Consider the following 13,176-nt stretch of genomic DNA (forward strand, 5'->3'; position numbering starts at 1 on the left):
GAGATTCATGAGTTCCAGCCCACACATAGTAGTTATGCTTAGAACTTTTTATGGGATCAACCTGTTCCACATATAAAACTCAGCTAAAAAAAACACAAAGCAAAAGCAAACAAAAAAAATTGCAATAATGGACAATCTTCTGAAGCCAAACCAGAAGCTGATTTGATATCTCTATTTTTTACTTTAAAAGCACAGCCACATCCTGCTCCCAAACAGATTCAATCCTGCTGAGCATGCTATCTTCCCTGCAACACATATTCCCTGAAAAGTATTGTTTTCTCTACTCTTGGAGGTCACGAAAGCATCTCTTTGTGGCTATGAGCCAGTATGGTGTAGTGGGTTGAGTGTTCAACAATGTCTCTGGAGAGCAAATCCTGCTCAACCACAGAAACCCACTGGGTGGCCTTGGGTAAGTCACACTCTCTCAGCCTCAGAGGAAGGTAAAGACAAACCTCCCTGAACAAATCTTGTCAAGAAAGCTCTCTGATAGGTTTGTCTTTGGGCTGTCATAAGTAAAAAATGATGAAGGCACATAACAAGAACAGTAGTTGTATATGTGCTTGCATGTGCACAGGTATGTGTGTGTGTTTGAGAGAGAGAGAGAGAGAGAGAGAGAGAGAGAGAGAAGCTTGTCTCACTGGAACTATGGTCCAAAGTGAAAGGGTTATACTTTCTTCTCATACCACAACTTCAATCCTAATTGACGGTATTCACAAATGTTGTTTTTAAGTGTAAAAGCAAGATATATTAAATATCTACTGTACATGCATTTAACATACTTGGGATGGGATATAAGACTTTCACACCAATTATATGGACTAGCTATTTCTCTTGTAATGTCTTTGTTCACCTTCCAGAGAGGCAATTAAAATACAACATAAAAACAGTAGTTGACCTAATAGAATATTATGAGACTCATAAAGAAAAAAAATTAGGAATTTTGTTCCTGGATTTGGAAAAGGCATTTGATAATGTAAGTTGGGTATTTATGAAAGAGATATTAAAACAAAGTGGAGTAGGTGATAGATTTAAAAATTGGATTAATATAATATATGAACGACAACATGCACAATTAATAATCAATGGGGAGAGGTCAGAAAAATGTAATATAACCAAGGGGACATGCCAAGGATGCCTTCTTTCCCCACTTTTCTTAATTACAATAGAAATTTTATTGAGAAAGATAAGAAAAGATAATCAGATAAAAGGAATCCAGATACAGAATCATAAATTTGAACTAAGGGCCTTTGCAGATGACATCGCAATATTTTTGGACAATCCCACAGATAGCATTAGAAAATTAATCAAACTCTTAGAAGAGTACAGTCTAGTAGCGGGAATCAAGATCAATAAAAAGAAAAGTGGATTATTAACAAAAAATCTTACAGAAAAAGAAGAAAAAGAATTAGGAGAAAAGACTGAAATCATAATAGTTCGGAAAGTAAAATATCTAGGAATTGTAATCACAGATAGAAATTCAGATCTTTTTGATAACAATTATGTCACCACATGGAAAAAAGTAAAGGAAGATTTAAGGAAATGGAAAGGACTACAATTATCCTCAACAGGAAGAATAGCCACAATAAAAATGAATATCCTTCCAAAGATGTTATTTCTATTCCAGACTATCCCCATAATCACAACAAATGAACCATTTAGAATCTGGTCTAAAGACATTAAAGAATTTCTATGGCAAGGTAGAAAACCAAGGATAAAAACAAGAGTGCTTCAGGATTGTAAAGAAAAAGGAGGAATGGGCCTACCAAATCTGCAAATTTATTATAATGCTAGCGCATTTATCTGGATTAAGGACTGGATAAATTTAAAAGAAAAAAGATTGCTTGCCCTAGAAAGTGATGGTTTGGAAAGAGAATGGCATGCTTATCTGTGCTACAATGAGGATTTAAATTCCCAAACCTTCAACAAACATGTAATAAGGAAAGCCTTATTTAAAATATGGAATAAAAATTAAAAAAATATATATAATAAAATCCTGAGATGGACCTCTGTTTTAGAGGCCTTCTATAAAACAGGAAAGACATATAAAGGGAAATGGATTACTTATAATGACATCTTAGTTAAAAAAGGCGAAGAAGAAAGAATGAAAAAAATAAAGGAATTACAGGAAGAAGGAATAGATGTATGTTGGTTAACATACTATCAAATTAGAGGAAGATTCTTAAAAGATGTTAAAAATACAAGAATTGAAAGAGAAACAAATGAGTTAGACAAAATTATATCTCAAAAGAAAAAAATTGATAACCAAAATATATAAGATACTTCTTGACATAGAATTGGAAGAAGAGACAGTAAAAGTAAATATGGTTAAATGGATGCAGGACATAGACCAACAGATTACATTAGAAAGCTGGGGGAAAGTTTGGAAGAAGAATCTTAAGATTTACAAGAAGTACCTATCTAACAGAGAATTATTATAAAATGTTTTATAGATGGCATCTCTCACCATTAAAATTGGCCAAGATAAAAGGAAATAAAGACAGCAGCTGCTGGAAATGTAAACAACCTAATGCATCTTATTATCATATGTGGTGGGAGTGTCCCGAAGCGACTAAATTTTGGAAATTGATACATGTTAAAATGCAAAATATTTTGCAAATCGAATTTGAACTAAACCCTAAACTATATCTATTGAATATTGTGGAAGATGTAAAAGTAAAATGAAAGAGTTGTTGTTCTGCACTTGGTCACAGCAGCTCGCCTTACATTTGCTAGAAACTGGAAGGTATTAAGCACAGATCTACTTGAAGAATGGATTACGAAAGTATCTGATTTATCTATAATGGATAAATTGACAATGGTTATAAATGGAAAAACGGAACAACATTTCCAGAGGAAATGGGAAAAGGTCAACAGGTTATGGGATTGAAATCCCCAGATTTAAGACAAAAGGCTATAGTTTGGGCGGAACTTGTTTCTATATCTATATCTACTTTATTATGTCTGTCAATTGACAATATATTGCACATATAATAACATAGGCGAAATGCGAATTTCAGACTCTCTCCAAGCCAGGGTTTTTTTAATGTTTGTTTGATGGGGGGAGGGAACCCAGGTTCCTTATACCCCCAACACCAGTTTGCTTCTGTTTTGCTATGCTTAAACCAGTTTATTCCCCACGATTGTGTAGGACTACACCAATATTAAGTAACAAAATACAATTCAGATTTTATGGCTGCTAGCTTAAATAATAATTGTTCTTTTAAAAGTTCTCTGTTAAAGCAAGTTGATTTGACTGAACTTATGTCAACTGAAGGATCTGATTATGAATTGTATGTCTTACACTGTGAAATAAAGTATTTAAAAAAATTAAAAAAATATTGTTTTTAAGTGTAAAAGCAAAATATATTAAATATATACTGTACATGCATTTAACATACTTGGTGTGGGATATAAGACTCATTTTCACACCAATTATATGGACTAGCTATTTCTATTGTAATGTCTTTGTTCACCTACAAATGTAGATTTTGACCTATGAAGTCCAATATGGCTTGGGGCCGATTTACTAGAAAGACTGCTTTATGCCATAATACCATTCTTTGCAATGTAGCCTCAGCTATTAAGGTAACAATGCATGAGATACTTTTCTGTGGAAGCCACCCCACAACTCTGCTCCCTAACAATAGATCCATATAGTTCTTCTATTGCTCACATTTAGAAAGCCAATTAAGACTTTCCTTTTTAATCTGTCATTTGAGTACGCCTAAATATTTTGGTTGTTCTGCACTTTAATCTTTATTATATTGTTTTAATGTTTTTAGTGTATACTCCTCTGATCTCCATGTGGTCTGAGATGACAGCTGACTCACAACTTAGTTTCCAGTTCCTTTTACAAAATAATTTGCCAGGTTCTGTCTCACCCACTGGTAGGTCACTTACACCAACATACACTGAGCTACCCATAAACTGCAGCAAGACTGTAAAGCCAGACTAATTGAGTGTCTGTGATTTCTTGACAAAAGACCCAAGGTAAGGAGCAAAACACACAACAAGCAACTGTGGAGCCAAACAGCAAAGAAGCTTCCCTTTTTGTCAGGGTTGGAAAAGTTACTTTTTGGAGTAAACTTCCTAAATTTGTCATCCTGTTGGCTGGCGGCTTCTCGAATCTATCATCCATATTTCCTCCCCAATTGTTTCCAAGCTCTGCTTTTGTGCACATGGAACAGGTTTGGATAGCCATAAAGCTTAATAATGACAAGTGATGTTGAGTAAATGTTTGATTTACAGTAGCAAAAGTTGCAAGGGGAGAGTGCTGTAATTTTTAGCCAAAATGCCAACTTAAGCTAAACAGATCCTCACTTAATGTTAGCACTAACAACAATTTACACCATATACCCCTTCTGATTGAAAGTGGATGCATGACTTGAGGTCAACACTAATCTGCAGTATCCATTTAGCACAGATATAACTTTCAAAATTATGTTATTTGTAATGTCCTATCATAGCACATTCCATTCAAAGAGACACATTAAAAAAAAAATTCTCACCAGAAATTGATGACCGAACTGCTCTTTGAGGAGATGAACCTTTGGTTGCTTGAGTATTTTTATTCTCACTTCCTCTCCTGGAGCGGAATGCAATCTTGGATGGTGCTCTGCTTCTTAAAATGATGGGACTGTCCTTAGATAAAGTTTGACCTTGTGCTATATCTGCTTTAGGCACAGGAACCTATAGTATTCAACATCATGTAAAAAAACAAAAACAGGAGATGTGAATCAGAATACAACCAAAGTCCATAAGCTTTATATATTCATAGTGCTACTAAAATGCAGATAATTAAAACAACACTGGTCACAACCTGCTGAAAATATGTTCCAAATTAAAGGTATCCCAGATACAACATCAGAAAAACACTTGTTTTAATTATATATATTAACATGCTCTCATTTAAGCAGATAAGGAGTTATGTTCATAAGTTTATGGATAGCACCTTGTTCTTAAATTTAATTTTGATTTGGAGATAAAGAAGTCTGCTTGGGGTATGAAAACATAAGCTCTCCTGGTATACAGGAATTGCTAAACTTAAATGTATAGAAAAAAAGAAGAGCTAAATACTTATGACAATGTCTTTTACCGGCCTGAAACCTCCTGGTTCACAGGAGAGGGTAAGGGACATAACATCCAGAATCTCTACAGAGTACTAGACAATCCTGAGTTAGGAAGGCCTCACAGCTCAGTAGGAGAATGTATGTTCCACAATAAGAATGACAGAATCACAGAATGGAAAGGGACTACAAGGGTCATCTAGGGCTGCATTCCAAAGAGATGGACAACCTCTTTTTAAAAACCAAATAAGGTTTTTATAATATTCCAGGGTCAACCCTATTCCTAGGTAGCAGGATTTGAACATGGGCCTCAGATTCTAGAGAGACAATGGAACCTGTAGTAGGGTATCAAGCTAGACTAAATAGCAATTTGACTGAATAAAACAACTTCAATTGTACACAATCACTTTATGCTGGCAGTTTTGGTCAGTATCTTCTACACATGTTTCATCTTTTCCTGATAAAGTATGCAACCAATGTAGAATTGGTTGTAGAATATTCAGCACATTCAAACATCATTTCTGTATTATGTTCCTATTTAACAAATAAGCTTTCAAGTATGTAATCTAGTTTTAAGTAAAGATTATGGTGTAATGGTTTGACTGTTGAACTAGGACTACAGGAGACCAGGGTTTGACTAGGATTCAACCATGGAAAAACTCTGGATGACCTTAGGCAAGTCTCTTAGCCTTACAGGATGGGTAAAAACCCCACTGAACAAATCTTGGCAAGAAAACCATATGGTAGTTTCTCTTTACAGTCAACAGAAGTTAGAAATGACTTTAAGGCACTCAACAAAAATAAAAAAAAACATTAGTAGTAGAATTGAGAAAGATGGTTTTCCCTGGCCAAGGATTTGTGAAGAGAAGCAAGGAGCCACCATTTTTGTTCCAGACTCGTAGCCAACAAAAAAATATTTGTAGTTAAAAACCAATGAGTACCTCCCTGCTAATTTCTGGCATATGCACAGGACAGTAGTCATTATGCCCTGAGCTTTGGAGAAGCAGCAAGAGGGACTTGCACTATTTCTGCCTTCTCCAAGAACCAATGCATACTGAGTCAAGGTCCTTTTCTGCGAGGACCTGTGGAGGCGGGGGGAGACCATCCTCTCAATCTGCAATAGCTTCCAGAGGAAAGAAGTGGTAGTCTCTTACTGTTTCTCCTTTCCACAGAACGTACTGTGTGATAAGAGACTGGCCCCTTCCCCTCCTATGAATTCTATGTATAGCGACCACAAGTCAATCCAGACACTTTGCATATGGGAGGGGTAGGCAACTATGTGGGTACTAGAGGCCAATTTTCTCTCCCCAGACCACCCTCTCATGTCCTGCATCTCCATACAGCAAGCCCAAATGCCTGTCCCTCTCAAAATGGCGATGGGGAGTCATACTATGGCACTTCCTGTTGCCATTTTGAGAAGGATTAGAAAGAATAATGAATGTCTTTGGGGAAATGTGGGGCTCTTGAGTGCTTGAGGTTGGGGATATTTTGTGTGTTTTCATGCATTTGAGGGGCTTTCTGCATATTTTAAGGGGAAACTGCCTGAAAATTGGCCAGTTTATTAAAAAATGATTTGAGGGACTTGGTGGAGGGGCTTCAATGTCCATAAAAGCAGGGTCCAAAGGGAGCATACACCCCAAAAGCCATACTATGTCCACCTGGTGTATCAAATTCAGGATAGAAGCTACCACTACAGTGGAAGAACAATCACCACTGGCCACTTATCTATGAACGTCGCTTTGAAGTTTTTATTTTCATCGAGTATCAGTGTGAAGTTACATTTTCAAAAAAAGCTAGAAAATTTATATTCTGGGATATACCTGCAAACCTTTAAAATGATTGTGTTAAGTGTTCCAGATTGTAACAGGCTTTATAACTGACTTTAGGAATTTTTTTGTAGGTCTGCTAAGAACCTTCACTGAAGTTGACACTTGTGTAATATTTAATTACTGTACTGAAAGGAGAGAATTCTACAATCACTACAACTAGTAGCTGTCACCTAGGTAGTTTGATATAATATCGTTTTCACATGCTGTTTCCTCTTTCAGTGTCAGTCATGATGTTTGATTATTTTAGCCTAAATAATGTTGAATGGAAAGCTATTTTTGCAGCTATATGGGCGCATATCCAGGTCATATTGATTACTGTATTCAAACAGATTACATCCAGCTATGCAGAGAACGTTTACAGCTCAGATTATAGTATTAGATGTAAACAAGCTTTCTTGTATTAGATTTTTCAGCAAACAGGCACATCACAGCTGCATAGGCTGCACCCAGGTTTTAATTTCCCATTGCTAATTGTACCTGCTCTCTGGAGTAGAAACAGGCAGCAAATAACTTCATGTGGTTTGTAGCCACCAGGACACATACCAATGTGTGTTCAAAATTGGTAATAAACTATCTATTAGATTTTCTTTCTCACTCAAAGAAACAAATATCATGTGCTAACAGGTTCAAAAAGTTCACGCTTCAATAGCACGCAACCAGTGCTCTAAACACATGGCCTGAAGATACATTCAAATCAAGTTTTTAAAAAACTTACCGAAGGAAGATCTGCAAGTCTTAAAGCTTCATTTGTAGCATCTGGAACAGAGCTTTCTGCTGGCATTCCCAAACAGTCCTTCTGCTGCTCCTCCTCTTGAGGTATCTGAGACTTACTCAAAGCACAATGTGGCACCCAGGACCCTCCAGTTTCCATTTTGTCACAGGGCATCCCACCTGAGTCCTGAGAGCACATTACAGGCCCGGGACAGTATACTGAATTAGAACATCTTGCTCTGTCAACCTGTTCCACGTTCTGCTTTAATGCTGTTGTTTTTGGAACCTTGTGGGAAGTGTTTTCGGAATGAGTTGCAGCATGCAGAGCTTGGCTAGGAAGGTGTTTATTAAGATGTTGCTTATGGGTCTTATTCATTGGTGTTTCTGCTTTTGTACCTTTATCCAATTCAGTTTTTCTTCTCAGTGTTGCAATTACAGACAGTGGCTGTCTTGGGGAAGAAGATGGGGAAGATGAAGAAGCAACAGATAGCTGAGGGGATCTTTGAGTGGCCTTTAATGCTGCACTCTCTTTTGTCTGAGATACAGGTCTGGACATCACTTTGGGCTTGATGTTTTTAAAGTTTGGTTTTGGAAAGCTCACTATTTCTGCTTTCCTAGCTTTGGTTATGGTAGCTGCAAGGGGAGATCGGTTTGTTGATTTAATGGCAATTTGTTCACAATTATTTTTGAATGAATTCCTCCTGAGCTGTTCTTTCCCTAAGGGAGCATTCCTTCCAGATTTACAAGTCCCATCACCAGCTTCTTCTGGCATGGTAAACACTGCAAAGGTTGTGTTTTTTGGCCCTGCTGCAGGAGGAGAAGTCAAGTTTTGTTCATTTGTAGAATTAAAAACCACAAAAGTTGCTTGACAATTAGGTTCAGGTAGAACAACAGTTTCTAACTTTGGTATATCATTTTGTATTGCCGCAAACACTTTATCTTGTCCATCCAGCAAAGCATGATCTCCCTCATGTCCAACTGGCAAAACACGATCTCCTTCAGGGATATTTGGTACTTTGGTCAATATTCCTCTGTCTTCATAAAATTCCTGTCCTAAATGCTCATTGAAACTCTGAACTGCAAGAGGGCACACGCCACTAACAGCTCCGGGTTCAGCTGGCCATTTATTTTCATCATGCTCTGGCGTGCTATGCATATATCTCTTATCCTTGTTTTCGTATAAATTAAATGGTTCCAGTTCAGGTGAGCCCCCACAGTGAGGTTCAGGCCATTCAGCAACCTGGTTTCCTTGCTTTTCATGTTGTTCACTATTCTGTGATACCAAGTCAATATAATTGGTGACCTCATTTTCTGTTAGTGAAAGAGCAGTAGGAAGCACTCTTCTTTCTACATGGATGATGTTTGTCATATTTGGGCTGCTGAAGACATTTAGCTTAGGAGATCCAGCATGGTGGGCATGAGAGATAGTTTCACAAGTTTCCTCAGAAGATACAGGAACACATCCTATCTCGTAACACTTAGTTCTCATCGTATCCCTCAGATTTATAATTGTAATGAAAGATTCATTTGAACTAGCACCTTCCTGTTTCATCTGGGCACAGTTTAACCCATCCTGGATGTCAGCATTTGCATTCAGCTCCGTAGCTTCATCAGGCGTTAAATGCGCTAAGTTTGCCTGGCAATAAGGCACAGATTCCTCAGTACTACAACTCTGGGTATTTTTTACTGAACGACTGTTTTTGAGAAGGCTCTCTGGTTCTGAGAAAGTCTGATTCAAGGCATACATGTACAATGGTTCTTTTGGAGAAGGGACATGTGTGACTTCTAGATCTGAAGTCCCCATGCAGATATAGTCACTGGCAATTTTCTGCTGGTCTCGTGCTTCAGTACACTGAGAATATGAAGAAGTGCTTTTTGTCTCATTCCTATCCCTAAGTTTAATATAGTCTTCATCATCCACTTCTTGGTGGTGGCTAACAGTGCCTCCATTCAAGGTCACTGTGTTGCATACAAATTTATTGCCATTTTCATCCTTGATGATTAAAGGAGGCTGCAAGTCCTTACCTTCTATATCTTCAACATTCATTTTGATTGTACCTCTAACTTGTCATTGTCTCAATAGGTAGAATTCTCAGGTGTTCCCCATTTGATTGTTCAAGTGTCTCTTCAGTTTTAATTCATTGCTCTTGATTGTAGCGTTTTCAACTATATTCCCAACTTTGATCTAGAACTGGACACACTGAAAAAGCAAACAAGATTCCTTGTTTCATAAAAAATAAAGCTAAAAGACCTTGATCTAGCTAGAATTAATGTGATTAACATTCCACTAGAGCCAGTGTGATGTAGTGGTTTGAACATTGGACTACCACTCTGGAGACCAGAGTTCAAATTCCCACTCAGTCATGGAAATCAACTAGGTTACCTTGAGCAAGTCATACTCTGTCAGCCTCAGTGGAAGGCATAGGCAAGCCTCTCTGTGAACAAATCCTAGGGTCGCCATAAGTCAGAAGTGACTTGAAGGCACACAACAACAAATGTTTTCAAATATACATTAGGCTAACATCTACTTGTTGAAATATGTTTACTAGGCACTTTCTTCTTTTATAAAAAAAACAAAACAAAACAAAAAAAAAACAGTTTGCAGAACCGCTATCCAGGTTAGAGCCACAAGACAATGGAGGAGTGGGAGTAAAGCCCTTTCCTCCTTGAACTGATTACTCGGTGAAAGTTTCACACAATGCACAGCCATTTATGTTGTTTGCTCCTCAGATTAAAAGATCATAATGTTTCCCCTCCAGATTAAGAGATCATAACCTCAGTACACAGCAGTGTATAAGAAGGCAGCTCTCAGGTATTTATCCAAGATGAGAGCATAATATATTTTGTTTTTAAGATCCAACTATCCATTCATTGCTTTAGTCTGAGTAATCACAAACCCTGCAACTGACAAAGGCATGCAGAGGAAGGGAAAGCTGACAATATTGCTTTAAAAACACAGACAGATAACAAAAGCTGTCAAGAGCACCTAGCTCAGACTTGATCCCCTCCCCATTTTCCCAAATATAAATATCATCTTGTTTAAGTACAGGTTGAATGAGTATCCTTTATCTGAAAAGACCAGAAGTGTTTCAGATTTCAGGTTTCTTCGGATTTTGCATGAACATAATGAAATATCTTGTAGATGGAACCCAAGTCTAAACACGATACATATTTATGTTTCATATACATCTTATACACAAAGCCTGAAATTAATTTTATAGAATATTTTTAATAATTTTGTACTTAAAACAAAGTTTGTACACATCGAGCCATAAAAAAGTAAAGGTGTCACTATCTCAACCACCCATTTTAAAGGTTCAGGATTTTGGATAAGGAATATTCAACATGTAACTGGTTTTTTAAAACACAAGGAGTAAAATACTTCAAGGGTATCTTTCTTCCCTACTCTATTCTAAAATGAACACTAGTCCATAATAACATTCATCAGACCTTAGATACAAGACTGTGGATCATGTGGCCCTTCAGATGTTGGTGGGCTACAACTCCCATCAACCCCAACAATTGGGTATGGTACCTAAGCCCAAAGGGAATTTGGAAAGCCATTACATCACACATAATACCTCACAACTAGAACTTATTTCCCAGTACATCTATTTTTCTCTTTCAATTTTGCACTTTTTTCTTGTACCTTGACAGCACTGCCAATTACACCAAGCCTCACACACATACCCCCATGAGCAAATTCAAAATATATATTACCGTCGATTTATTTACCTCCCTCACTTACATAATATGAAGTGTACATTATTCTACACAGTTTTGCTTTGGCTGCCTCTGGGATAATACCTTCAATATTTACCTTCTGTGACTCAGCTAAGACACTCTTGAAGCAAAGATTTCCTGAATTACTCTTTGAAAAGAAAACTCTCATGTGGCGGCATGTTTATTTGTTTACTATGTTTGTTTGAACTTCTAATCCACCCTTCCCTGAAGGCTCAAAGTAGAAAAAGAATAGTCAAAGTAAAGTTGTGTGATGGTATGTTTATCCAGCCTCAACCATAATATGCCTGCTCAAAGATTATCTGGCCCAGGATGCATGAACCCCCTCAACAGTGAAAGGGACCAAGTATAGTCTAACCATTTGCATTGCTCAGCTGGTGATGGTTCTAACTGGAAATCAATCTTATTAAAGGATAGAAAGTTGGGAAAGCAAGAGGAGAGAGGAAGTAGTGGAGAAGGAGGAAAAAGGCACATTTGTGTTATCACTGTCATGACACCAGAAAAAACACACCTATAATGAAAGTGACATTTTGCAGACTGAGACAACACAAAGAGAAAAGAAACTACACCCATCCATTCCTATTTCAATTTTGAGATTTATAATCCTGCTAATGTCAGGAACATAGTCTGGATTGAACAGAATAAGGAGTGCATTGTATGAATCATAAAAATAAAAGCTTAAAATATATCCATGAATAAAATGCCCAAATACTCTTCTGTAAAACGCTCCAAACTTATCCCTAAGTGGTGTGGAGGGCATTTCCATCATATTTAGAGCACCTCTGGATTCCGAAGGGTCAAAACAATACTTTGCAAAAAATAAAATCAAATATATTTTTCACTTCAGGGAAGGCCTCCAAATATGTCTCCTAGAAAGGGGTTGGAGGACTTTGGGGTAAAAATTGTTTGGCTTTGTTTTATTACTGTGGAGGCAAGTGCTAGGGGACAGTTCCCCAAGATCTACATCTGGACTGCAGAAATAATCCAGTTACACACCTCTTTAACTGCTATGGCTCAATGCTTTGGAATCTTGGGAACAGTAGTTTAGTGAGACATTTAGCCTTCTCTGCCAAATATCTCTGGTGGCCATAACAAACTCCATTTCCTAAAATCCTATAGCACTGACCCATTGCTGTTAAAGTGGTGTCAAACTGGATTATTTCTGCAGTGCAGATGCAGCCCTGGAAGGATAAAGTGGCCTCCTGGTCTTCTACAGCTGCCCATTCCTGCTGAAGGTGGTTCCTGATATCAAAAGCTTGAAAGAAAGAAAGCAATTGCCTCTGGATAGCAGATGAGTTTATACTGTAAGTCACAACTTACTTCCTTACACTGCAAAGTTAGCCACCGCTGTAAGCCTCTTCTATAATAAGGAATAAATCTGTTCACTTTTAAGTGACCAGGACTTGGGCCAGAGCATACTGTTATGCTTGGCTGTCTAGCTCCATACAGATATGTTCAAGGACATAGCCAAGTGCTTGCCTTTCTCATTAGAGGAGGTACCTCTGTAAACAATCAGCCAGGTCTGTTTCAACTTTAGACTATTCAGAACTTGAGAACTATGGCATATAGTGCTAGCCCCTCTCCCTCAGTTCTTACATGTAAAGGTGTCAATAACGATTATTTGCCTTTTCATGGTATGAACTTGTGATGCAGAGCACACACATGGAATTAATCTAAATAGTTTACTTTGCCAGTGTAGCACATTCAGTAACCAAGATGCTTGCACACCACAGTAATGCCTGAAAAATCTGTATGGGAGCAGTGTTGAGTCAAAAATCCCAGAAAAACACCCAGTTTTATAAGGATTGTAAATGATTTCCTGGAATGAA

At 37.5% G+C, this 13,176-nt stretch overlaps 1 protein-coding gene across 1 annotated transcript in view; it reads right to left on the reverse strand.

The window, feature by feature from the left end:
* Positions 1-11,531, reverse strand: part of MTUS1 (microtubule associated scaffold protein 1) — a 95,715-nt gene extending 84,184 nt beyond the window's left edge. The window contains exons 1-3 of the mRNA XM_089525310.1: positions 11,427-11,531; positions 7,611-9,806; positions 4,509-4,689 (exon numbers count right to left, since the gene is read on the reverse strand). Coding sequence (XP_089381436.1) covers positions 4,509-4,689; positions 7,611-9,653 — 2,224 coding nt within the window. The 5' untranslated portion in view covers positions 9,654-9,806; positions 11,427-11,531. The remainder of the gene's footprint in view (positions 1-4,508; positions 4,690-7,610; positions 9,807-11,426) is intronic.
* Positions 11,532-13,176: the final 1,645 nt, after the last annotated feature.

This window comes from Sceloporus occidentalis, unplaced genomic scaffold (genome assembly GCF_023333645.1).
Source record: "Sceloporus occidentalis isolate IW3139 unplaced genomic scaffold, rSceOcc1.0.p SCAF_5, whole genome shotgun sequence".
In the NCBI taxonomy this organism is placed as follows: Eukaryota; Metazoa; Chordata; class Lepidosauria; order Squamata; family Phrynosomatidae; genus Sceloporus; species Sceloporus occidentalis.